General features: G+C 42.7%; 1 protein-coding gene across 2 annotated transcripts in view; it reads left to right on the top strand.

Annotated features, from left to right (window-relative positions):
• Positions 1 to 27,380, top strand: part of ZSWIM6 (zinc finger SWIM-type containing 6) — a 187,937-nt gene that overhangs the window by 135,804 nt on the left and 24,753 nt on the right. The window contains exons 5-9 of one of the 2 annotated variants that reach the window (XM_077462678.1): positions 8,962 to 9,141; positions 11,717 to 11,893; positions 12,103 to 12,249; positions 13,945 to 14,004; positions 17,137 to 17,283. In XM_077462678.1, the coding sequence (XP_077318804.1) occupies positions 8,962 to 9,141; positions 11,717 to 11,893; positions 12,103 to 12,249; positions 13,945 to 14,004; positions 17,137 to 17,283 (711 nt within the window). The remainder of the gene's footprint in view (positions 1 to 8,961; positions 9,142 to 11,716; positions 11,894 to 12,102; positions 12,250 to 13,944; positions 14,005 to 17,136; positions 17,284 to 27,380) is intronic. The other variant, XM_077462679.1, reaches the window with a different exon arrangement.

Raw genomic sequence — 27,380 nt, 5'->3', positions numbered from 1 at the left:
CAACAAACTGCAATGCACTGTGCATTCTGGCACTTTTCTATTGGAAGCTGCATACAATTTTTTAGCAATTTGAACTACAGTAGCTCTTCTATTGGATCAGGCTACATGGACCAGACTTCTCTCTCTTCACATGCCTCAATGAGCCTTGGCCACCCATGACCCTGTCATGGGTTCACCAGTTTTCTTTCCTTGGACCACTTTTGGTAGGTTCTGACCATTGCAGACCAGGAAAAAAGAGCTATCGTTTTGGAGTTCCTCTGTCCCAGTCATCATGACATTACAATTCGGCCATTGTCACCGTCACTCAGATCCTGAATCTTGCCCATTTTTTTTTTTTTCTGCTTTCAACACATCAACTTCAGGGTCAGCATGTTCACTTGCTGCCTAATATATCCCACCCACTTTTATATGTCATTGTCACAAGATTATATTCGCTTTACTTGTCAATGGTCATAATGTTATAGCTGATCAGTGTATATTTGCCTGTCATGTTCATTCTCTATTGATGTACACTATAACATCTGGTGGCAGTGATATTGATGTGGTGTCTTTGTGGCCTTGCAGTATTGGGGTCAAGGATTGGTTTCCACCAGTCACATGGTCTGCACAGAGTTTATATGTTCTCTCTGTGTTTGTGTAGGGTTCTTGTAGGTGTTCCCTATAATTCAGAAACATAGCAAGATGTTAATTGGCTTTTATCACTGGCCACATTTCCGAACTCAAAAGTCCCAGGAAGCGATGGCTTTCCAATTGAATTATACTCTGTACGCTTACTGATGCTTATTCCCTAGATTATTTGCCGAGTTCTATGTATGAAGCGGTGGTCCTCTTGAAGCCAGGTAAAGATCCTAATGAAACGGAATCCTATAGACCCATCTCCCTGCTGAATGCGGACTTAAAATTACTTATAAAAGTCATCGCCATGAGACTCTCAAAGGTGGTGACTAAACTTGTGCACCCAGATCAATCCGGATTCATACCTAATCAATCTCTGGTAAACAATCTGTTGCCTTTTATCTGAATATGCAACTACCTACTGACAACCGGGGTCAGAGAGCTATTCTCTCGCTCAATGCTGCTAAGGCATTCAGTAGTGTTGAGTGGAACTACTTATGGCGGGTGTTGTAAAAATTCAACCTGGTGGAGATAATCGTTTCATGGATCAAACTATTATATAAAAGACCGAAAGCATGTATCAGAATTAATAACACCTTATCACCATCCTTTGATCTGCACAGGGGAGTACACGACAGGGTTGTCCCCTGTCCCCTCTGCTATTTGCGCTGGCCATAGAACCCCTGGCTGCGGCCATTAGAGGGAACTCTGAAATATGTGGGTTTAAATGAGGTGGGCTACAAAACAAACTGGCACTGTATGCAGATGTTGCGCTCCTTTTTCTTGGCGACACGTCTGCCTCACTGATAAACCTTATGGAATTAATTCATAGATTCATAGAACCTTCTCTGGGTTCAAAATAAACTGGGACAATTCTACATTATTACTTTTAGACCTCCTTTTTTTTCAGGAAAAAACAGCTAGCTGGATTAAATTACCCCTCTCAGTAGTTGGCCGCTGTAACCTAATAAAAATGATTTGGAATCCGCAACTCTTGTATGTGCTTCACAATGCACCCATCTGGATCCCTATCCATGTGTTTAAATAATACAATACCATTTTCTGCACAGTGATATGGAGAAAACGGGTTCCACGTATTAAGTTGGAAACTCTGCAGGAAACAAAGGACTTGGGTGGCCTGGCAGTTCCCAACCCATTTTACTATTTCATAGCAGCTCAGTTGCAGCATTTAATGGACTGGCTGTACCCCTAGTCCTCTGATCCTATTAGGAATATTATCCGCACACAGCTGTCTGGTGATGGCCTCGTGGAATACATAGAAGTGGGAGAGCTAGGGGCGTTGCCATATTACTCCACCCTGATACTCATAGACCGAGTAAGGAATAAAGCCAAACAACATTTCCAATATGCAGGCTATAGTAACTGGTCACATATCTGGAACAACGGAAACTACCCAGAATTAGGTAAATTACAGGGTTTCTCAGCCTGGTCTAGGAGTGGGGCTGTGTATATTCCACAGTTGTACCATGGGGGCCTCCTGTGAGACTTCCAATCACTGCGCGTGGAATTTAATCAGCCAAATACCGTATTTTTCCAATACTTGCAACTTTGGCACACTATATCGGCACAAGTTACAATCTCTACTTGGGAACTAACTAGACTCACAATACTCGCACAACTGTTTACATCATCATCCCGTAAGGGACAAATATTCTCCTTATATGCTTCTCTCATATGTCAAGTATCTAAAGCTATGTCACGGAACTGCAGAGCTGGCTGGGGGGATGATATAGGACATCTTTCGGATGAGGAATGGACCACCATACTTGATAATGTACTTAAAATGCCATCTCAAAAATGTACCCAATTGTTTATTATCCACCTCACTTACCGTACAACCAAGAAATTACGCAAATGCCATATAAGGCATTTTGTCCTTGCTGTCCGGTGGACAATGGCACACTTGTACACATGCTTTGGAAATGGCCAAAATTGCTAAAGATATTGGGCCTGGTTCAAAATAAAATTCTCTATATTCAGATGGATGGTGTGTTGTGACCGAGGGGAACGGTGCGGTGGCACTCCATGTATACGTTAAACTGAAAGGATATACTTAATACAGTGGTATCTGGATCTGCAGTGGTTGAATATATTTTTTGTTTTACCCAACAGTTAATATATATATAAACACTGTGAGCCACTCCCCGCTGTTTAGGAGTAAGTGGCACTCATGCCCCGCTCGCTGTTTGTCCTGCCAAGGGTTGGGAGCGGAGTTGGGATGAGGGCACACACAGTATAAAGTAACTTAAGGACTACAGACTCCGATGTAATATATATATATATATATATATATATATATATATATACAGTTTCTAGACAATGCTTCTTTATTTTACATGAACTGTTGATTTTTATGTAAACACATACATTATGTAGCCGGGTGGCCACTAGAATGGATAAAACTGTGTCCTCTCAGTTATGAGATAAGTTGTAAAATGAAAATGTTACTTTTTTCAATAAAAAATTATCTGTTCTAAAAAAAATGGCTTTTATCTGATTGCATAAGTGATAGTTTGGTTGTACACTGGAAAATGTTATGATATAAATGTATTCGCTTAAGTGTATGGATTGTGGAAGGTTCATTAGTCAGTTCCGTTAGGACTGATGCGAATACAAATGATGTGGTGTAATGTCGAAAGCCTGCGCAATGGCTGAATCTGCCATTTAAAGTCTACCACCAGTAAATAGGTAGATCGACTTCTGTACAACCAACTTGCCCATACACGGATCAAAATTTGGTTGTGCTCGCTGAACCAGCCGTCTTCCGATCCATGTATGGCTGGTTTAAGTAATTATAGAAAAAAAGTACTTTGCTAGTTTAATGGGGTTTTTTTGTTTTGTTTTTTGCTGACTGGAACTCCTCTATTAAGAAACCTGAAAGCCCAGCAATGTGGGAGCCTCCATTGCTGTCTTGTTTCAGATCACTGACTCGTGAAATAGAGACGTTGTGGTCAGGATAACACTTCTAGAGACAGCACCTTTGCAAACAAATCAATGGTGTTGTATTCAAAATTTCTATCTTCATATGTTCACGTTAATCACTTTAGGGCTGCCACTTTTACTGTGGGTGGGTGGCAAAGGTAGGCTCAGCAATATATCTGTGTCTTGCTTCTCACGCTCTGGCGCGCCCCCCTGGCCATTTTGAGCATTGAGCAGTGAGAGGAATATCTAGGTCACACTGGCACCAGCAGGGGGATTAATCACCTTATACTGTTTCGTATGGACACTCATAATGTCAGCATATTGACTGTTTTTGTCTGCAATTTATTGTGCACTATATTTGTAGTTAGAATTTCCACTGACAAGCACTAGGATTGTGGGTTCAAATCCCAACCACGGCACTACATGCCTGGAGTTTGCATGTTCTCCCTGTGCCTGTGTGGGTTAATTGGATCTTGTCTAAATTAGCCTTAGTATGTGTATGTATGAATGTGAGTTGGGGACCTTAGCTTGTATGCTGCTTGAGGGACTGATGTGAATGTATAATAAATATGATATAGTGTCATCGGTAATTTATGCAGCGCTTTAAAGTACCTGTAATAAAATAGATATTTGTGTGTGATCACTGCTTGTGTATTTTAATTGCTGTGTCCTTCATGAGCATTTTGACCTAATGCTTTCACTTTATTTGCACCAGATGGTGTTTTTTTTGTGTGAGATAGATATAGATATAGATATATATATATATATATATATATATATATATATATATATATATATATATATATATATAATTTATTTTTTTAAACACGCCACACTTGTAGCTTGTATATTTATATGCTATTAGGATATAGCATTGGCTGTTGCTTTTGGATTCCTTTAAACTTGAGCGCAGATTTTTAATTTTGTTTTCTGATTTTAACTGTTGCCTGTTGGGTTACAGTACTAGCTCTGGATCCCATTTCTCTGGCCAAGGTCAACGTGGGGGTTTCACCATTTGGCTCCCAGCATCCTGTACACACAGGCTGAATGTCGGGAGACATCGGGCAGTAAAAAAAAAAAAATCTGCCCGCGTTTGGCGTGTGTGTACGTCGGACGTACATGCTAGAAAACTAGCAGCCGACCGACTCCCAGTCAGCGCACTCAGCCAATGGCAAAGAGCGCTGATCGCAGTGTGTCGGAATGTAACAGCTCAGCAGGGAAAGCTGTTGGTGTGCACCCGGCGTTAGGCTGGCCATAGACAGAGCAAATTTCTTTCCTGCAAGCAGTCAGTGTTGAGGAATCCCTCCCGCCAAGCCATTGTGTTCTCCCAGCAGGGGGAAGCCGCCCCTGCCTAGAGAACACCGTGATTATTGCTAGCTGTTTTAACAGTCGCTTGCAATAATCCCATGCAAAAATCCAGCAGGTTGGTTGTACCTAAGTTGATAGATCAACTTGGGTACATTCAGCTTGCCTGTATATGGTTTATATCTTGGCCGGTTCCTGCTGAGCTGTCCAAGATTCCAACCGTCTATGGCCAGCATTAGCCTGTTCTCAAGTACCTTTCCTCATCTCTGCTCAATCTTCCATGCAGAGCATGTCCTTACCTGTCCTCATAAGTATACTGGCCAGGATGAAGTGTGATGTCACAAATGCCCGGTGGATGTAATTGCTAGTTGTCCACACCATGCATAGTATCGTGCATGACCTCCGAAGTACACGGTGGGCCTAGATTTCACTCCTGTTACTCTGTACCACAATAGTGCTTCAAGGTCTCTCGACATTCCAGCTGCCTTTCTATTATTTTACGCCATGGTTGCAGACGGCTCATTGGTCGGTATTGTATGAGCTTTTGAAGGGGGCAGGGATGCTCCTCTGTCATGTACTTCTTCAGAATGCCTGTTCTGCAGATTCTCTGCGAATCCATCGCTCCAGCAGATTGTTCAGCCGATTGAGCACATGTCCTCAAGTGTGCAAAACGCATCCTTTAATGAGCAAATGAAGTGTGGCTGAATAGCACTTTCAGACGTCTTCACGCCGCTGTCAGGGTTCACGTCAGTGAAGAGACAGCTGATTAAAAAATCTCTCCATGTGAAAATTGGCTTGTTTCAGACCTTGATGCGTTCAGACGCACCCGTTATGCAGTGTCAGGGATGCAGATTGCTAGCATGGTATGTGTGAAATGTCAGCACAAATTAGATTTCTTTTGCAGATCTTCAAAGGGAAAAGAAAAAGAATGTTAAACAAATTTCTTGCTTAACCTAATTGCTGAAATAATGACAATAAAGAGGAGTCTGGTGCCATTAGAGCAGCTGAAGCCTTGATGAATGATAGGAGACTGACTTGGTCTGTAAATGAGACGCCGAATAATAATTTGTCTTTTGTTTTGCTTCAGGTGTGTCTGAAATAATTTATTCAGTTTTTATCCTGGAAGCTTTAGCTGGCCGCAATGATAATTACTAATATGCTTCTCTATTATTATTTTTTGTCTTCTTTGTGTTGCTAGCTTCCATACCAAGTACAATTGGTTTCCATGCTTTTTCTAACTTTGAAGTTCATTTAGTGGCCCTAGATTTCACTCCTGTGCATTTATTGGTTCTAAATGCAGAAAGTTTTTTACCCTAATGCATTCTATGCAGTAAGATAAAATACCTTATGCATGCAGCTCTTCTCCCTCCCTTTTCTTATACTCTTATGAGCTTGATCTCGATCCAGTGATGTGCATGAGAGCGGAGGCACTTTGGCTCTCCCTGTCTCCTTTGTGGCTGCTTCTGCTGTCCGTCCCACTATTATGGAAGGGGCAAAGCTGAGCTGTGCTCTGTGTGTCCATGGAAACACAGAGCCAGCTCGGGGGCGTGCACGAACGAGCCTCGATAGCAAACGGCTTGCTCTGGGGGCACTCAGCGGAGATAGGGAGAGGAGCCAAGAGTATTATTTATTATTTATTTAATTTATGTATTTGTTATATATTTTCAAAAAAATAAATGTCACTTTACATCACATTAAACAGAAATTATGAGCTTGACAAAGTACCCATGAGAAGGAGATCTAGATTAAAGCGGAGTTCCACCCAAAAATGGAACATGCTCTTTAAGAGAAGGTGACCCCCTGATATGCCACATTTGGCATGACATTTTTGTGGGATGGGGGCAGAAACCCTCTTTTTAGAGGGTCCAGCTCCCTCTTCCTCCCAGGGCACTGTGGTGTCGGAAGGGAGATCACCTCCCCCCTCGGCATTCCTCTGGGACACGTCACAGATCCCGGATTGCCCGGCCAGTCACAGTGCGCAACGTGGCATGCACATTTCATGCCCAGCTGTGAAGCCACAGCCAGGCACCCACAGTGACAATGCCTGCACCGCAGAGAGGAGGGGGAGACGAGCAGGGCTTCGTTCCCCAGCATTGCTGGACCCTGGGACAGGTAAGTGTCTGATTATTAAAAGTTGGTAGCTGCTGACTTTTTTCTTTTCTTTTTTTTTTTTTTGGTTGGAACTCCCTTTAAGTGATAAACTACCACTTCTTGTCATATTTAAAAGGAGAAGTCCACCCTAACACTAAAATCCCTGCATCTACAGACATCCACAATCTAAGACTAACCTATCTAGCCCTGTAAAGAAGAACTCAGTATGCATACCTTTTCTGAAGCCACTCCAGTCTGGTCCCCTTGCCTAGCTGTCGGCTGTGGCTTTTTTGAGGAGGCATGTGCAGAGGAGGCAACCAACAACGGGAGCCCCATAGTAACTATGGGTGATGTTACTTCCCATTCATTTCACCGTGGTTGTCGGCTGTCTCCTCTGCAGAGTTTCCACAACTAGAAACTGGACCGGAGCAGGCTTCAAAAAAGGTATGTATACTGATTTCTTCTTTATATGGCTAGATAGGTTAGTCTTAAAGAAGAAATCAGTATACATACCTTTTTTGAAGCCACTCTGGTCCAGTTTCCAGTGGCGGAAACTCTGCAGAGGAGACAGCCGACAACCACGGTGAAATGAATGGGAAGTAACGTCACCCATAGAGTTACTATGGGGCTCACGTTGTTGGTTGCCTCCTCAACAAAGCCACCGCTGACAGCTAAGTGTGGGACCAGACCGAAGCGGCTTTACAAAAGGTATGTATAACGATTTCTTCTTTACAAGGCTAGATAGGTTAGTCTTAGATTGTAAATGTCTGTAGATGTAGAGATTTTAGTGTTAGGGTGGACTTCCCCTTTATGCCCCTTTCACACTTGTGCATCCTGAATGTCGCGTGATTTTGCCATGATTTTGCGACTTGTGGCAATGCTTGTGTAATCTTGAGGTCTGTGGATCAAAGTAGTGCAGGTCCTACTTTGAAGTCTCTGTGACATGAAGTCACACAAGTATGAATGGTACTCATTGGAAATCATGGGGTGCAACCTGTCATGCAACTTTGCAGTTGCAAGTCGTAGGACAAGTCGCATAGGTGTTAAAGGGGCCTAAACAGAACTCCTAATTATTCTACAGCATTATACAGAAAATTTTGAATCCGTCACATCAGTTCCTGGCTCTACAGAAATGTATCTTTCTACTAGATCCCTCCAGACATGTACGTACACGTGTTTTTCAGAGCGGGGATAGGGGGAGGAGCCAGAAGCATTATTTATTATTTTATTTATGACTTGTCATGCATATTCATGGACAAGGGAAAATCTATACATTTTTCATGGGGCGGATAGATAGACAGGAAATATCCATCTGCTGCTTTTTTTTTTTTTTTACTTGTTTGGCATTTAACGCTATGCCGCTCGATTCTGTCTGCGTTTGTGAACACACTAAAATGCGCAGCACGCTCTTTTGTATAACTGATCACATAATCTCTGTTCTCAGCTGCATGAGGGATTGTAGAGAAACAGCAGTACACTGATCTTCACAATGAATGGCTGTGCAGGGGGAGGTGGTTGTGTGTGTGTGTGTGTGTGTGTGTGTGTGTTCCAACCCAACATGGTCAGTATTCTGGTTGTGCTCTCATGCCTAGTGGGGTCAGTTTGAAATGGGAAAGCAGAGGGACTGGCAGGAACACCAGATATTTCACACAAAGGAAACAATACAAAGAGAATAAGATACTTTAACACACGTACATGGTAAATGTTGGGGTAACATTCATTAAGTGTGGGAATGATAAAACTGGTGTCAGTTTTTGTTTCCTGAGGCAGATTTTCCTTGCTTCCTGTCTGGTAATGGTTGTCCCTATATAGGTTCAAGCCTTTCCCCACTCTATCTATCAAGTATTTTGGGTATAGAGACACTTTAGTGCCCCCTGACGTCAGAAGCATTTCAGTGTTCAACACGGACTAAGCAAAGAATGTATTCTAGGTGTGTTTTTAAATAAATCTTTTCAGCATGGATTTTTTTTTTTTTTTTAATTAATATCTTTCTAATTTCTCTTGTAGGTGCTCTTTGGATGTGCATTGTCTTAAATCCCCACTGCAAATCTGAGCAGAAAGCCAGCTGGCTGAAACAGCTGAAGAAGTGGAATAGTGTGGATGTCTGTCCCTGGGAAGATGGCAACCACGTCAGCGAGCTCCCCAACTTAACCAATGCCTTGCCTCAGCCTGGAAATGCCAACCAGGGTGAGTGAAATACAAGGGTGCATTGTGAGATGCTGTAGCCCCAGGCACTGTATGCGTGTTAACCCTACATTTAGTCATGAAAGGTTATGTTCACCTTTAAAAAAAAAAAAAAGTGCATTTATTATCATTTTTTTTTTCTTTTTACAGGAGCCTGCAAAGTACAATACCTGTGATCGGCAGATTATGTGTGCACTGCCAGGCTCCTGCACGCTCTCCCTCCAGCTTTCTGCGCACACCTTTGTACAGGCTTTCGGCTGGAAAGATGGAGGGAGTGTGAATAGACTACAAACTTGCTGATTAGCATGCCCCTGGTCCATTGAGAACTACAAGTTTGTCTCTGGTTTGCCTGCCAAGATAAAAATGATTCATTCAGCGGTTCCTCTCCAATGTAGCTGCAGATCAGCTGACCAGGGAGAGGGGAGGTATTGGAGGAGGGGGAGAGAATTCCTGTTCACAACAGAACACATCTGCAAATCAAATGCGTTCCCATTGAAGATTATGTGCCTGCAATTCACACCGCACTGCCTAGAAAACGCTGTTTTTTGAGCAATGCAGAGTGCGGGCGCAAAGCACATATGTGAACAAAACCCATTGAAAAAAACATTTTCAAATGTTCAGTGAATCGGATGGGGTGTAAGCCACATTCAGTTCACTTATGTGTGAACCCAGTCTTAAAGAACCTTTGCCATGAAGCAGTTGGACACCTAGCTGCTCCATATGGAAAGACATTCCATGAAGCTGGAGGTGCAGCCAGACTCCAGAGGGTGTAGGCAATTGTGCCCTAATATCCAGCAGTCATATGTTTATTTTTTTAATGTCTGTTAAGAGACATATAAAATGGAAGCAGTTTTAAAAGCAGTAATTATAGATGTATATTAGTGCAGTTCTGTTTGATCACCAGTTCTTGCTGTGCTCCCTTAGAGGGTAATAACTTGTAGTCAGAATCACCTACTATACACAGATGAAACCAGCTTGGTATTGCACATGTAACATAATCAGCCATAACACGAATCTGTCATAGTTTGCTGTGGGTTCAAGGACAGGTAGAAATTTGTCTTTATAAAGGGGATGTCTGCTTATCTATAACCAGGCTATCATTGGAGCTCCTTACATATTCAATTGAAAGGTTGTGGGGTGGTAAAACCCTGCCATTCTTTTACTCCGCCCCAACCACTACCCCCTTAAGCTGCAGAGGTAATGGCTGGGGTTGTACACATGCTACAAAAGAAGTTATGCCTTCTGTTGCTTAAAGTGGTTGTGAAGTCTGAAGGTTTTTTTTATCTTGATGCATGCTATGCTTTAAGATAAAAAGCCTTCTGTGTGCAACAGCAGCCCCCTGAATACTTACCAGAATCCTATCTGTCCAGCGACGTCCACGAGTGTGGAGCTGTCTGGGACTCTTTCCCCTGATTGGCTGACACAGCAGCGTCGCCATTGGCTCCCGCTGCTGTCAAAGAGTTAGTCAATTAAGAAAGAGAGGGGGCGGGGCCGAGCTGCAGCTCCATGTCTGAATAGACACACACAGCTGCAGCTCGGCTTGGGTGCCCCCATAGGAAACTGCTTGCTGAGGAGGCAATGCAAAGCCTCTTCCTTGCCTGACCTGTGCTCACTGAAGAGCAGTCTAAACAGATCGCTTTTTAGAGACCAAAGGAAGTATGGTTTTTGACTGCACTCTATTTCACAACTTAGCTGCTATGGGAACATATACATCTTAAGGACAATATGGTTCATGATTCTGAAAACCACATCTACATCTATTTCACATAGAACTTACCATGTGTTTTCAGTGAATATTTATTTTTAATTACTGCAGTCTCCCTTTTACATTTTTATACAATTGTACAAATAGTTTTTTGTAGCGAGCACCCTGTTGCGCTAACAGGCAGAGGTTTATAGCAGCAGCAAATGGCTCATTGTTTGTAATATTTATGTGGCGCTAGAATATGTGAATGAAAATCCAACGGTGCACCATGGTCAATAGCTGCTACATTGGATAATATCAGTAGCTACAGCAACTGGGCCTCAGATCATCAGTATGATCATCAGTATTGCTATGACTTTTCTTTGAGCACCCTTCATAATTGAGGGATTCTGTAGCTGCTACAAAATGTTTGTGTGTACTGAAAAGTGCAATAGAGACCAAAAGAATGCAGGCTTAGTGAATAAATGTACCCTGGTGGATGGTAGTTAGCCACAGGTTTACCACATACAAAAGTGATGATACAGTTGAAGGTAAAATCTGGTCACCCCAGCGTCTTATCCCATAATAGTAAATTCATGGCCCATTCCTAGTTCCCAAAATTGTTCAGTGGTCTCCGGGTTTTCCACCATCACCTATTGCAATCGGGACATTAGGACCCCTAGAAATGCCACTGTAAGTGTGGGGACCAGGGAACTCCAGCACGGAGGTCTCCTTCTAGCCAACTTTCTAACCAAATAACGTGGTGCCATTTCTTACACCCTGATAGGGTAGACAGAAGAAGCTGCTGGTTGGAGTTGACTAACTCTTAAGTAGTATCTGAAATTTGACGGCTATATTGTGTAGTGTGTGAATTCTGTCTTTTCTTGCCTTCAGATTCGTCCCATCGGCCTCACCGAACAGTGTTCACACGAGCCATCGAGGCATGCGATCTCCACTGGCAAGACAGCCACTTACAGTACATTATCAGCAGCGACCTTTACACCAACTACTGTTACCATGACGACACTGAAAACTCACTCTTTGACTCCCGTGGGTGGCCCCTCTGGCATGGTAGGTTGTGCAGCCAGAAAGGCTGATTCTGTGACTTGCTGCTTTGTTCTCATTTGTATGGAATTATAAATGAAGCATTTGTGGTGGGTAGATGAAATGCTTGGCTACAAGGCTGATGTTGTTCTCCTGCTAGGCCTTTGGAAATTCTGCACTAATGCTTGAAATGGTTTGGACAAGACGCCACACTAATGCTTTCTGTTTCCCTTCAGAGCATGTCCCTACTGCTTGTGCGCGGGTGGACGCACTGAGGTCACATGGCTACCCACGGGAGGCCCTCCGACTAGCAATAGCCATTGTCAACACTCTGAGAAGACAGCAGCAGAAAAGAATGGACATGTTCCGACTGCAGAAGAAAGGTAGGAAAGCAATAAGAATAGGTAACACTTACAATCCAGATCGGTGACCGGACCGAATATTAAAGACACTGCATTTTATTAAATCAGAACACCATTAATTGTACTACTTTGCTTGCTCTGGGTGACATGTGAACCACAGCTCCCAGCCACTTTCATTAGTTTGCACACCCCTTTGATTTGTGCTGTTCTTTTCATACCTACAGCCATGACATTCAAGCTGCTGATTTAGACATTTTAGTGAAATGTTCTAATAACAGGGCTGGAACAGAAGTAGAATCCAGGAGTCTAGGAGCTGCTGCAAAAGATGGAGCAGCTCCTAAAGCTAGCCATACATGGTTTAGTGGACCTCTGCAAATATCGTCATCCATTCAGGGAATATCCATTTGCCATTGGGCCTTATTTTCTCCATCCTTAAAGCGGAGTTCCGCCCAAAAATGGAACTTCCGCTGTTCAGAGTCAAATTTGGCATCTTTGCAGGGGGGAGCAGATGCCAGTCTAATACAGGTATTTGCTTCCACTTTACACCATGTTCAGCCCCTCCTCTTGTGTGGTAACCGCATGGCACAGTTGCATATATGGAAATAGATACACTATACTACCAAAAGTATTAGGACACTTGTCTTTACACACACGTTAACTTTAATGGCATTCCAGTATTAGTCTAAGAGGTTTAATATTGAATTGACTCACCTTTTGCACATATAACAGCTTCAACTCTTCTGGGAAGGCTGCCCACAAGGTTTAGGAGTGTGTCTATGGGAATGTCTGACTATTCTTCCAGAAGCGCATTTGTGAGGTCAGGCACTGATGTGCACAAGATGGCCTGGCTCGCAGTCTCCACCCTAATTCATCCCAAAAGTGTTCTATTGGGTTGAGGTCAGGACACTGTGCAGGCCAGTCAAGTTCCTCTACCCCAAACTCGCTCATCCGTGTCTTTGTGGACCTTACTTTGTGCACTGGTGAGCAGTCATGTTGGAACAAGAAGGGGCCATCCCCAAACTGTTCCCACAATGTTGGAAGCATGAAATTGTCCAAAATGTCTTGGTATGCTGACGCCTTAAAGCGGAGTTCCAACCAGAAATTGAACTTCCGTTTATCCAGCTCCTCCGACCCCCCCCCCCCCCCCTCCGGTGTCACATTTGGCACCTTTCAGGGGGGGGGGAGCAGATACCTGTCTAATACAGGTATTTGCTCCCACTTTTAGCGAAAGATCACCTCAGTATCCGCGGCAATCTACGCCATGTCTGACGTTTCCTCCATCCCCCCCGATGCCGATACTCTGGGCCCGGTGATCATGTGATCGTTATATGATCACAATGTCAACAAAGCTGTTATGAATCAGTTCATAACATCTTTGCTTACTTTGCTAGGGAGCTGTCATTGGTCCACAGCTATCACATAGTACCTGGCCCAATCACTGTACCCGGTACCATGTAATTAGCTGTAGCCAATCACAGATCACTAGTATTCACAGCTGATCATCATTGTACCAGCAAAGTATATAAAAAAGAAAAACCCTGATCAACCCCCAGAGTACAATGTTACTATGGTAACATTTAACTACTGTGATGTAATTATAAAAAAAAAAAAAATATGTTAAAACAATAAAAACAAATGTAAAATATTGACTGAAAAATTATTTACATTTTTAACTTTAATAATTTTTTTTTTTTTTTTTTTACATGTGGTTACCAGTCAGTGTCCCTGATCACCGCCACACCAGTCCTATCATGAGGCTGTACTGCGCTGGTGATGGTATGTAAAAAAAAAAAAATTGTGAAAACAAAATTTTCTTCATTTTCCAAGAAATTGTGACAAAAAAATTTCAAAAAACCTTGCCATGTCTGTTACTAAATGTCTCAGACAGTGTACATTCCAAAAAGGGGTAATTTGTAAGATATGTACTGTCCTGACATTTTAGGGGCCTCAAGGAATGATTGATCAATTATCAAATAGATATACCATAGTTTGTTGACACTATACCTTTCCTATAGACCAAATAATATACACTTATTGGGATTTTTTTTTTTTTTTTTTTTTTACTAAAGACATGTAGCAGAATACATTTTGCCCTAAATGTGTGATGGCATTAATTTTATTGGATATATTTTATGACAGAAAGTAGAAAATATTGTTTTTTTTTTCAAAATATTTTGTCTTTTTTCCATTGATATCACAAAAAAAAAAACCCAATGGTGATCGCTTACCACTAAAAGAAAGCTCTATTTGTGTGAAAAGGTAAACGTTTAATTTGCGTACAGTATTGCATGGCCAATTAAAGTAGCACAGTGCTAAATAGCAAAACATTTCCCTGACCATGAAGGGGATACATTTTTCAGAGCTTACGTGGTTAAAGAGATACATCAGAAGGAAGCGGAGGTGTATACATAGAATCAAACAGGAAAATGCCAGATTTACTCCTTTTAGAAATAATTTAGAAACGTGGGATAAATACTGCTTGCATTTCCTGAATTAGTACCTAAAAATAAAAAGGCGCTAAATGCCAGATTGTGCGCCCATGATAGGCTAATATTTTGAAAAAGAAGAATAGAGGGATGCCTGTGCTGTAAAATTCAGGTCAGAGGACTAGTCATGAGAGGGTTAATCCCTTTCCAAAGCCGGTAATTCGGTTGCTTGGATATGAATGTAGCTCTCTGCAGATCATATAAATAATACAGATCACGACTCCGGAAATATTTCTTCCTTTGACTCGCAGCTACACGAGCCGCTTTGAACACTACAAATGCGCTCACTGTGTGTCCACTTCAAATGGGAGGGAAGGTTTAATAAGGAGAACGCAAAGCCTAATATTCCCTAAACCTTCCTGCCTCGTTCAAATGCCATAAAATGGCACCATAACGGGCTGTTATTAATCCAATAAATATTCAGATGCACCAGAAGGTTATGTTTTATTTATGCCCATCAATAATGTGTTAAAACATTTTACATGTAACTGGACTCCAGCCAGTGATACAAGGGCAAAGCATCCGATTCATTCTATACCTTTATTCAGTCTGAAACGGTGCCGATCCATGTGTGATGGTAAAGTCTAGCGTTGTGCGTATCTGACATATTTTACTAGTACAGTATCTGTCATTTTGTGTGTTTGTTCCTGTGTAGATGTGTGTATGGTGTGCAAAAAATTTAATGGCGTTTGTGTGTATGTGTGTGTGTGAGAGGTAGGTAAATCGATGAATTGGAATTCCATTGCAGAATTTTTAATATATTGGGCTTGAGATTTTTGGCATCACTTTGGCGAGTATATTAAATCATTATAATTAGCGGTCGTTCCTGCTCCCAGAGAGCCTCAGATCAATTGTCTATGTTACAGCCATATAGACATACAATACTAGAACAATTTCTTCATGCCCAATTTCAACCACAGCTTTTAGGTTTTGGACAAGACAGATTTTTAAACCCCCTCAACAATAGAAATCCCGGTTTCTGTTGTTGAGATCTGCCATCGCATGGGGAGACCACGTCATACCTGACAAATTGGGTGTCACCAGAACAGGAAATGAGAACCCCAACATGGGCACAGCGTAAACGTAGGTTCTATATATCCCCTTTCCTAAACTAAAACAATATTGATTTAGTTGAACTTTAACCACTTGCCCTCCGGAGGATTTACCCCTCTTCATGACCAGGCTATTTTTTGCTTTTTGGCACTGTGTCATTTTAACTGAAAATTGCACAGTCATGCACCCAAATGAAATTTTATACCATTTTTTTTTTTCCACACAAATAGACATTTCTTTTGGTGGTATTACATCACTGGGTTTTTAATTTTTATGTGCTATAAATGAAAAAAGACCGACAATTTTGAAAAGTAATGTGCACTGTACTGATACCGGCAGGGAAGGGGTTAACATCCAGGACGATCAAAGGGATAAATGTGTGCTTAAAGCCCCATACACACTCTTAGATTTTCTGCAGATTTTTATCTTCAGATTTACCAAAACCATGTAGTGCAAGGGCCTGCCTAATTGCATACAAATTGATACTCTTAAGGTTTGACCTCATATTATATGGTTTTGGTAAATCTGAAGACGAACATCTGCAGAAAATCTAACAGTGTATGGGGCTTTACAGTGCTTGGTGCATTCATTAAGTGCTGTTTTTACCAAGGGATGTGCCATTTGTTTTCCTCCTGCTTTGCCGGGAGACAAAAACCAACACATCCCCCATTCATAGGACAGAGCTCTGTGGTGTTTACATTGATAGAGCTCGGTCCTGTCATCCTCTTCACCAGTCAGCAGGTCCCACGTGGTAATCATTTGCCCGGGACTCACTGATCGGCTAGTGCTGTGACTAATCACAGCTGGTGTGCCCGCACGCCCCCTACCCAATACAGCTGGATCACGTATTAGAGCTGCTCTGCCATGTCTGCAGAAAGAAGCCTGACATTACACCCATGACCCACTCAATAATTTGTAGGCTTCAGTGGGGCGGGGGCAATTGAAAAATAAATAAATAATTTCTGCAAAACTATGTGCATTTATTGTTTTCCTTAAGTATTAGCCCATCATTTGAATTAAACAGTGTGGATAATGGATGCATTGCAGTTTTTACAGATATTTTAAAGTGGAGTTAAATGTCAGTTTTGGGTGGCAGTTTTCCTTTTAGAAGCCATGTGTTCGCAGTGTGATTGTATAACAGCATCTGAAATGCAGTAAATATCAGAGAGGAGGAAATAGTAGTATCCACCTTGTTTGCTGAGCGTATTTACTCTCCGGTGAAATCCACGCTAGGGTGTTATTGCCAGGCTTGAGGTTGCATGTGGCTATTTGGAACTATCCCTTGTCTGATTTTAAATCCTGTTAAGGAATTGTTGGTACAGTAGCACGTCGGTGCAATCTTATTTTTATTTCTTTTTTATTTTTACAGAGCTGCTTCACAAAGGCTTGACATCCATCACTAATCTGGAAGGCTGGGTGGGACACCCCTTGGATCCAATTGGTACTCTATTTAGCAGCCTCATGGAGGCTTGTAAGGCGGATGACGAAGGGTTTCACGGCTTTTCAGACTTCACAGGTAAGGTGCACTTTCACGCCATTATCTAGTTTGCAAGTTGGCATTTTGTAGCAGTTTTTCAGATGCCAATAATATTTTAGTTTTAATGTTTTCAGAGATGACTGCTATGATTTTCCACGCAGAGCACTTAGCTCTTTGCCTTAATTTGGTTAAACCAGATTGTGTGGTGGACATGGTGGTATAAAATTTGGTGTTACCGGAATAACACCAATATAAGCGTGATTTAATTAAGGGGGCACTGCGTGTTTAACCTTCTTGCCAGGCCACATGCGTGCGACACCCCAGCCAGTCATTATCTTTCAACAAAAGCAAATATGCTAAATCCTTTAATGTTTTAAAAGCAAATTACATTTTCTTGAAATAATTGTGACACAAATGAGTGTCATTTCTGAACACACAGTACAGCATGGCACGATTTCATTAAATGACTCTGGATACCCACTGCTAGTAATGAATGATTGATGGCATTCCAGCTGCAGCTTTTATTAACTTCTAAGTAGGTAATATGAAGATTTGTCATGAGGCATTGTGTGGGGCGTTTAATGCCGCGCACTGCCGACTTTCCACCAGGAAATTAAATTCTCTGTTTTGATTTCTTGATGGTGTTAAACCATTTGGAAATTGAAAGACATAAATCATGCAACCAAATGCAATAATCCATGCAATGTAGATTTTTCATATTTTTCTGTCAGACTGAAGAGGGTGCCATTTTGAGGAATCCATTTAACCGTGATTTATCTATTCACTGCCAGGCTGTGTCTACATTTCTTTTTTTTTTTTTTTTCCTTATGTTTTAAAATAAAATACTTGGACAGATTTCTAAGGCAGCCCTCCTTTTGGAAGAGAATCACAAGTCTACCCACGGTGTTTTTTCCCCTTTCAAGCTGTGTTGCCTTAACTACTTGCTGACCACGCTATAGCCAAATGATGGCTACAGCATGATCGTCCAGTCCTGGGAAGGCCATCATATGACCTCACGTGATTGCGGTCTGTGTTCGCAGTGTGCCCTGGACACCTCCGAACACAGATTGGGGTAAACAGCCAATCGGCGGATCTACCACGTGATCAGTTGTGTCCAATCACAGTTGATCATGATGTCAGCGGAAGCCGATTACCGGCTCTTTTCACCGCTCCTTCTCACGCTGTCAGCATGTGGAGGAGAGGAGAAAAGCATTGATTATTGGCTTCTGCCAATCAGCCCCCACCACTGCTGCCAATCAGCCCCCACCACTGCTGCTAATCTGTGCCCACCAGTGTCTCCTCATAAATGTCACCTATCAGTGGTCCTGGGTTTGAAAACCTTGCTGTTCCTCTTCTTTCCCTAGGGACACAAGCACAGGTTGGAGTGGTTCTACTTGATCAGTACAGTCACGTGACAGCACTGCCCAATCAGAACCACTCTGATCCATCCTGTGTCTGTAGGGAAAAGAGGAGGAACAGTGCAGTTTTCGAACCCCAGGACTGCAGCACCAGGCTGCGTGGAGGTAGGTTTGAAAGGGTTGTATGGTATTCACCTTTTTGATTTTTGCTGAACAGGTTAATTAACACTTTAGGCACGCCTACATTATTGCATATTTGTTAACATGCTTTGAGGTAAGGAAGTTTGCTCATTTTACATGGACTTCCAAAGTGCCACTGCACACAAACAAAGCAGTTTCCTGTGTGTTAGCGAGCTGCAACATGTGTTTGCGAGCCATTTAAAATAAATCAGTCGATCACACGTGTTTACTGCATGTGGATATAGAACCAGCATTAGAGGAAACCAAGCAGGAGAGATACAGATGCTGCTGCGACTTCAGAATAGTTTTTTCAGAATATGTCCAGATACAAATCTTCCTTCGTCTGTATGTTTGGTTGTTTAATCTTTAAGGAAACCCTTACTTGCAGAAAAATGGGGCTGCCATTGCTGATTTCTGAAAAGGTTAGCTATTTTGGTTTCTTTAACTGCAGTACTTCGGGGCCAGACCTGGAATACACACACAGCCAGTGAAGTCAAAATGCCGGCTATTCATACTTGTTCCAGGTTTATAACGGCAACCTTGGAATCCGAATGAATGCCATCTATCATTTTCAGGAGGGAAGGTTGGCGATGACAGGCAACGTATACTTCTCAGCAAGATTTCTTTCTATAAGACATGCTGGTAGGTTAATTGGCTCCTGTCTAAATTAGCCCTAGTGTGTGTATGTACGAATGTGAGTTAGGGACTTTAGAGTGTAAGCTCCTCGAGGGCAGGGATTGATGTGAATGTAAAATATAGATGTAAGGCACTGATTAAATTGACGGCGCTATATAAATACCTGTAATAAATAAATAAAATAAATACTACATGCTTATCTCTATTTATGCTAGCAATGTAATCGATCCTAACATCATGCATGTCTGAGCATTTTACTGGGCCTCTCTTATGAAGTACAATTACTATTTAGGATTTCAGGTTGAGAATATTTGTTCAATCAGTTCTTGTTAATGGTCTAGAGCTGGATGTAACTAAAATCACTTATGTGAATGGCAAATTCTATGGACAAAATCTATTTATGAGACAACTTAAAGGAAATCTGTGGCTAACTCTACAATAAGCTCTGCATCTGGAAGCAGAATAAGTCCTTAGTTTATACCTTTCCTGCAATGGTGATCACCTCTGGTACCACCTACTGTCTTCTTGAAGTTTCTCCACTTCTGGTAGTGGAGTGTGGGCATGCTCCCCACCACATCCCTACTGTGCAGGTACGGGTGTCCTGCGGGTGTCCTCGGCATTGGGGAGCTTGTCTGGATCTTCAGATATCAGCCTTAAAGTGTTACTATACCAGGACCTAGCATTCACTATATCTGGTCTCACACAGAGCACAGAAATGCAATTATTTAAAAAATATAAACTGCTAAAAACCTTTTCTCATCAGCAGTATATAGCAGTCTTGTAACTTCTATCAGTGTCCGGCCGAACACTGGTTATAGCTTGTTAGAGGGGTTTTTGTTCTCCTCTGACTGTCCTATAAGACTGTGTTACACCTGACCTCTGTCTGGACAGTGCTGATTGGCCCTGTGCCAATCACATGTACCCTCCCAAAAAAAAAAATCTAGTAATGCACACCAATCTGAGCATGTGCAGAGTGCCCTCAAGGCTCTGTTCTATGAGCAGATGGATTGGGGACTGTGGAAGAAGGGGAGAATTAGAGAAAACAGGATGAAACATCTTTTTTACACAATGCAGAGGATTAATCCCTTGGGTTCCACAGTGAGTATAACAAGCATGCTTTACTGCGTATACAGACTGATTTTACTGTTGTGGGTTTAGTAACACTTTAAGAGTTGCTTTTTAAATAGGCATTTCAGGAGGCCAGCCTTGTAGGAATAAAGGTGAACAATTGCTGTGGGAAAGGTATGAACAACTGTGTATCTTCAACTACTAGATTCAGCCCTCTTACAATTCGTTTACCATAGGCCTTTGCTTATGTGGGATAATGTCCAAAGGTCAGTTGATTTTATTTGATAAAAGCTAATGCTTTAGTTTTGTTTTGTTTAAATGATCCTGGAATTTCAGATCACATCTGGATAATTCTTTCATTTTGTGGATTCACCCAGTTCCACCCATACCCTTCCAGCACCATTCCCTCCACTACTACCCCAAAGTGGAACTCTACTCTCCCAGTCAACATTGATTATTTTTAATCCTTGTGCCGCTAGCATTAGCAAATAGAAAAGTATATCATATTTATTTGTTTTAAACATTTTTTTTTAACATTTCTTCAGTTACTTCCTGGTTTCTTGCCTAGGCAAATGATGTCGTATATCCCGAGTCTTCAGGAGAGGAGGGGGAGGGGTTTTCTCAGCTAAGCATGCTCTCCTGCATGCATGTTTGAGCTAAGGGCAGATAGGAAGTAAATGCTATGTGAATCATTTGCCCTTACTCAAGATGGCCATGGTCAAAAAATGCTAGAGGGGTGCTTTGCAATGTGATTTCTCAGCAAAAAAAAAAGCATGGAGACATGGATGGACGGTGGAGTTTGCTTTGATTATTAAAAAAATAATTAAGCAGTGTTTTTGGTTTGTGACGCTCAGATGCAGTGAAGATCTGCTTTTACCATTTCAGCCAGGAAGGTTTTACGCCCTTCCTGACCAGGCCGTTTTTTTTTGTGATACGGAACTGCAATGTTTTAACGAACAATTGCGTAGTTGTGCGATGCTGTACCCAAATAAAATTGGTGTCCTTTTTTTCCCCCCTCACAAATAGAGCTTTCTTTTGGTGCTATTTGATCACCTCTGCCGTTTTTTATTTTTTGCGCTATAAGCAAAAAAGGCTGACCCTTTTGAAAAAAAAAACAATATTTTTTACTTCCTACTATAAAACTCATCCAATAAAAGAATTACAAAAATCTAATTTGTTCCTCAATGTAGGCCAATATGTATTATGCTACATATTTTTGATTTAAAAAAAAATCCCAATAAGTATATATTGATTTGTTTGCGCAAAAGTTATCGCATCTACAAACTATAGGATAGATTTATGAACTCTTTACACTTTTTTCAAATATTTTTTACTAGTAATGGTGGCGATCAGTGATTTTAAGTGGGACTGAGACATTGCAGTGGACAAATCTGACACTGAGTGACAATTTTTGGGGACCAGTGACACCAATACACTGATTAGTGTTAAAAGAACACGGTCACTGTATAAATGACACTGGCGGGGAAGGGGTTAACATTGGGGGCGATCATATGGTTAAGTGTGCTCCTAAGGAGTGATTTCTAACTGTAGGGGGAATGCTGTGACTGGAGGAAAACAGAGGTCCGTGTTTCTGCTTAGCAGAAACACAAGATCTCCATTATCCTCCTTCACAGAACGGCGGTCTGCTTTGTTTACATTTCTGCCCCTCGCCCCTCGTGAAATATCGCTGCCACCGGACCCACTGATTTGCTCCCACTGCGTCCACTCACAGCAGGAGAGCGGCTCTGGCGGCGAGCCCGCCCCCGGAGCCGACAACGGCAATTGCGTACATGTATGCGGTTTTGCACTTATGGGGCCGCCCTGCTGTAGTATATGTATGTGGTTAAGCCAGCCATACATTAATTAAAATTTGGCCAGTTCGACAGGGATAGGACAAATTTTAATCCACGTATAGGCAGACTGGTTGTACACAAGTTGATCAATCCATTGACTTGTGTACAACCAGTCTGTTGGAAAATTTTCTCTCGATCAATGCCGCAGGCTATAGCCAGTCGTTCTAAACACTGTATTCTGACATCCGGGAATTCTCCCCACTGTGAGAATACAATAGTGCAGCGGGGGACGTTCCCCCATCCTGCATGGAGTGTGTGAAAGGCAGAAAAAAATCATTTTTTCATTCAACCCACTGGTTGTACGAAAAAAAAAAACACCTGTATGGCCAGCTTTACTCCATCAGACAGCTTTATAGAACTTTGATTTAGCTGCACTATTTGGAGTTATCTAATTGGACGCCTCAGGGATAGCTTTACGTGAACAAACAGCTCTTTGGTGTTTTGCCCAGGAACTTTTGATCTTACATTTAGTCCAGGCACTGCCTCCAGAGATGGCTGTGTAGGAGGTTCGAGTGCTATGCACTTCATGGAAAAAATGCTTTCATGGTTCAGAATAGCTGAAGGATAAATAGTTGTGTTGCTGGGAACTTCCAGCCTCTGCTCTCATGCCTGTTAGATCCTTGTGTATATATGTTGTGTAGGAGAGGTGCTTTAAATGTTGGCATTCTTGTTTCGTATACCGTATATACTCGAGTATAGGCCGACCCGAATATAAGCCGAGGCCCCCAATTTACCCCCAAAAAAACTGGCAAACTTATTGACTCGTGTATAAGCCGAGGGTAAGACATGCCTGTCCATCCCTGTGTGTGTGTCCGTCCATCCCTGTGTGTCCGTCCATCCCTGTGTGTCCGTCCATCCCTGTGTGTCCGTCCATCCCTGTGTGTGTGTGTCTCCATCCATCCATCCATCCCTGTGTGTGTGTGTGTATCCGTGTGTGTGTGTGTGTGTGTGTGTGTGTGTGTGTGTGTGTGTGTGTGTGTGTGTGTGTGTGTGTCCAGCCTACCTGTGTCCTGAGCCTTTGTCCCGAGCCTCCGTCCCGTGCCGAGCCTCCTTGCCTCCGTGCCTCGCCGCCGTGCCTCGCCGCCGTGCCTCGCCGCCGTGCCTTGCCTCCGGTCCCGTCCCGTCCCGTCCCGTGCCGTGCCGTCCTGTGCCTTGCCTCCGTCCCGTGCCCTCTTCGTTCGTCGGCGGCCATTGTAAAATTCAAAAGCTGCGCCGCCGCCTTCGCCTGTGATAGGCGGAACACTGAATTTCCCAGCAGCCTGTGTTCCGCCTATCACAGACGTCGTATCATCCTCGTCCGTAGTACGAGGATGATACGAAGTCCGTGATAGGCGGAACACAGGCTGCTGGGAAATTCAGTGTTCCGCCTATCACAGGCGAAGGGGGAGCCGGAGGCGCGGCTTTTGAATCAGAATGGCCGCTGTCTGTCTGCTCGACACGCTGATCGAGCGGGCAGACAGCGATGACTCGAGTATAAGCCGAGGGGGGCACTTTCAGCCTCAAAAAAGAGGCTGAAAATCTCGGCTTATACTCGAGTATATACGGTACATTGGAGGCAAGTTGTTTGCTTTAGTTTCTTTAGAAAATACAGCCATGTTGCCAGCAATCAACAACCTTAGTGTGGAGTAAGGACATGCCTAACCTGTGTGCAATATGTGGACTGTCTTGCCATTTGACATCTGGACTTTCTGGGTCGCTAATCTAGGAAAAGTATGTAGATAGCCTGTGCTGACTTCACTTGATGCATACTAAAGCTGTTCATAGATGGATCGAAATTCAGCCGGTTCTACAAGGATCGGCCGAATTTCAATCCGTGTGTGGCCATCTGCATTACCCAGAAGTCAATCGTTGGATTGACTGGTGATGAACAGGCAAACTGAAAAGGTTTTGTCCGTCGGCAACTGCAGCCACTGATCAGTGTATTTTGACAGCGGCGAGTCCCATTGTCAGAAAACAATGTCCCAGCAAGGCCATCCACCTTGCTTATGTCAATGGAGGAAGCCATGGCCAGCCTAACTCAGGCTATGAGGTTCAGGTTCAGGATATCATTTCTAGGAGGTCACTAATGGTGGATACTAGAGCTGCACAATTCTGGCCAAAATGAGAATCTCAATTTTTATAAAATAAAGATCACGATTCTCGTGGCATAACATCATTTTTCACATTATACAAAAAATTGGGCTACTTTAGGTTTTTTATTCATTAGTGATTAAGTAATAAGTGTAACGTTTTTCCACAAAAATTGTGTTTGAAAGACCGCTGTGCAAATACAATGTGACGTAATATATTGCAACAACCATTTTATTCTCTAGGGTATCTGCTAAATATATATATATATATATATATATATATATATATATATGTATGTATGTGTGTGTGTGTGTGTGTGTGTGTGTGTGTGTGTGTGTGTGTGTGTGTGGGGGAGGGGGGGGGGTTCGAAGTACATTTTCTAGAATAAATTAAGGATTTTACATTGAAACCAACAAATGTCAAAGGTTTAGTCTTTAAGTGGTTAAACTTCCCACATTTACACACCGAAGTTCATTCCTTTAAAGGAGAAAACATTACAATGTTTATCGTTAGCGCCACAGCTGAGGAATGTTGTGATACTTGGCAGACTGCCTGTTTTTGTTTTTTGACAGCTGTCAGCTTCAGAGAAGTCTCTGCATAGAAAGAATTGGGAAAATGCTTTGTCAAGATCGCAAGGGGGAAAAAAATTGCGATAACGATTCTTAACTATTAATCGTGTAGCTCTAGTAGATACTTATGCCTGATATGTGTAATTTTTTTATTTTTTTTTCAAATAACAATTTATTTATTTTTCGTGGTCGTATAACAAAAGTAATAGTACAGGCATACAGCAATAGCAGTATGGTTCCCAAAATACAGGGGGCCCATTGTAGATAGACAGTGCAGAATAACACAGTATTGGGAGATGCAGCGAGATCAGGCAATCCGACCAAGGGTGCACAGCAGGACGAAAGACAACAAAAGTCAGTTATCCGTGCTGGGAACCAAAAGGCCACCCAGGGTCTGCTGCCTAGCTTATATGCCAGACTTAAAACGGAACAAGGACCATCAGTAGTATTAACAAAAAGAGTGGAAGAGAGAAGAAGAGAGAAGAGGAAAGAAAGAGGAAGAGACCTAGAAAAGGGAATAGAATGCCAACGGTCCACATCACCATATCCACACCGGTTCACCATCAGTCCTCCAGCAGCCGCCATCTCCCCCAGATCAGGTCATGCTCCTCAAGCCTATCCCTCACCCTGGCAGTCGTTTTCTCCATGAGCTCAACATCCTTGATCCTGGAGTAAAGGGCCTCCCTAGACGGAGGCAACGGATTTTTCCAGTTTAGGGCTATCAGGCAGCGGGCCGCTGTCAGGATATGCCTAAGGAGCTTCCGGCCCGGCCTAGCCAGTGCGGGTTGGGACAGGCCCAGTAAGAAGAATTTAGGGGAGTGGGGTACAGAAATGTCAAATAAACGCTGGAGCAGCCTACGAGTCATGAGCCAGTATGGGGCAACCAGGGGACAGGCCCAGTAGATGTGGAACAAGGAGCCCCGCTCCTTCAGACATCGCCAGCAGCGATCTGAGGTGGAGGGGTATATCCTGTGGAGTATATCCGGGGTCTGATACCAGAAGAAGAGGATTTTGTAGGAATTCTCTTTGTACAGTGTACACAGAGAGAATTTGGCCGCCTGGCGCCACACCCCCTGCCAGGTCTCAAGGGGGAGCTCCTCACCCAATTTCCCCTCCCAGCGTCTCATGTAGGAGTGCTTACCCCTCGTTTGAAAGTGGTATGTGTTGAGGATGCGATAAATGTCTGAAATCAACCTTCTGCGACTCCTTCCTTCCAGCCTTATCTGCTTGAAGGGAGCGGGCGGGGAGAACCGTAGGTGAGGGGCCCTAGATTGTGCAAAGTGTCTAATTTGTAAGTAGCTGTAGAACGTCTGGGGGAGGTCATGTTTAGCCTGGAGCTCCGAGAAGGACAACAGCTTTCGTGTTCTGGGGTCCACCAGGTGCCCCAAGTGAAACAGGTCACGCGAAGCCCAGGGCCAGGACATCTGGTGGGTCAGGCTAGCCGGTAATGTCGATATGTGTAATTTTAATGTAAAGTCATTTAACAGTAGGATGAGGGGTAAAGAATGATGTGCTGGTTGCAGTAAGCTATAGGATCCAATGAGAAATCCACTTTTACTGGACTGCAGAAAATGTTGCTCTACTGGTTGCACTACACTGCTTTGTACACTACCAATGTCCCTGTATCTGATTGAAATATTGGTCCAGCTTGTGGTTTGCTGTGGATAAAGGTGTGGTCCCAGGTTTAAAGTGGAATTGCACTGCATCTGAGCATCACAAATCAAAAACGTATTTAAATAATGTTTAATCAAAGCAATCTCATCCGTTCATCTATGCTTTATTTTGCTGTGACATCACCTAGAAAAACAAACCCTAGCATTTCTGGCCACCTTGAGTAAGGGCAGAGGATTCATGTAGCATTTATTTCTGAAATCCGTCTGCTCTTAGCTCAGGCATGCAGGCAGGAGGGTGAGGTTTTTTTCATGAAGCCTCCTGGAATGTAGGACATCATTTGCCTAGAACTGGAGACCAGCAAGTAATTGAACAAAAAGATGGAAAATGATATTGTTTTTACTTGTTTTATATATCTATGTACTATTGCCTACAGCGCAAGGATTACAATTGTCAATGTTGATTAAGAGAGTAATGTTCTGCTTAGGATAATTTTGTAGAAGCATCAGTTAAATCAGTAGAGTCCTGGACCACTTTGTGCAAACGAGGGGTTGCTATTTAGAAGAACACACAATTGGTAAGAGGTGGGGGGAGCAAAATACCTGTATGAGAAGCCTCAGATGGAAAATGACATTCCACAAACACATAGGCTGTCATTAGTATATTAAAATTGATTTTATTCAATCCCTCAGGACTCCAATGTGGCCCAGGGATTGGAGGCTACCACCTTCCATCTGATGCTTCTTTGCAATTTTTTTTTCTTTGTGTCCAAATCTGTTGTATACAGGAAC

Source organism: Lithobates pipiens, unplaced genomic scaffold (assembly GCF_037356315.1).
Source record: "Lithobates pipiens isolate NorthernLeopardFrog02 unplaced genomic scaffold, aLitPip1_a1.2 Scaffold_3, whole genome shotgun sequence".
Taxonomy (NCBI): domain Eukaryota; kingdom Metazoa; phylum Chordata; class Amphibia; order Anura; family Ranidae; genus Lithobates; species Lithobates pipiens.
Note: the sequence above shows the minus strand (reverse complement) of the source record. Positions and strands in the feature narration are given on the sequence as shown.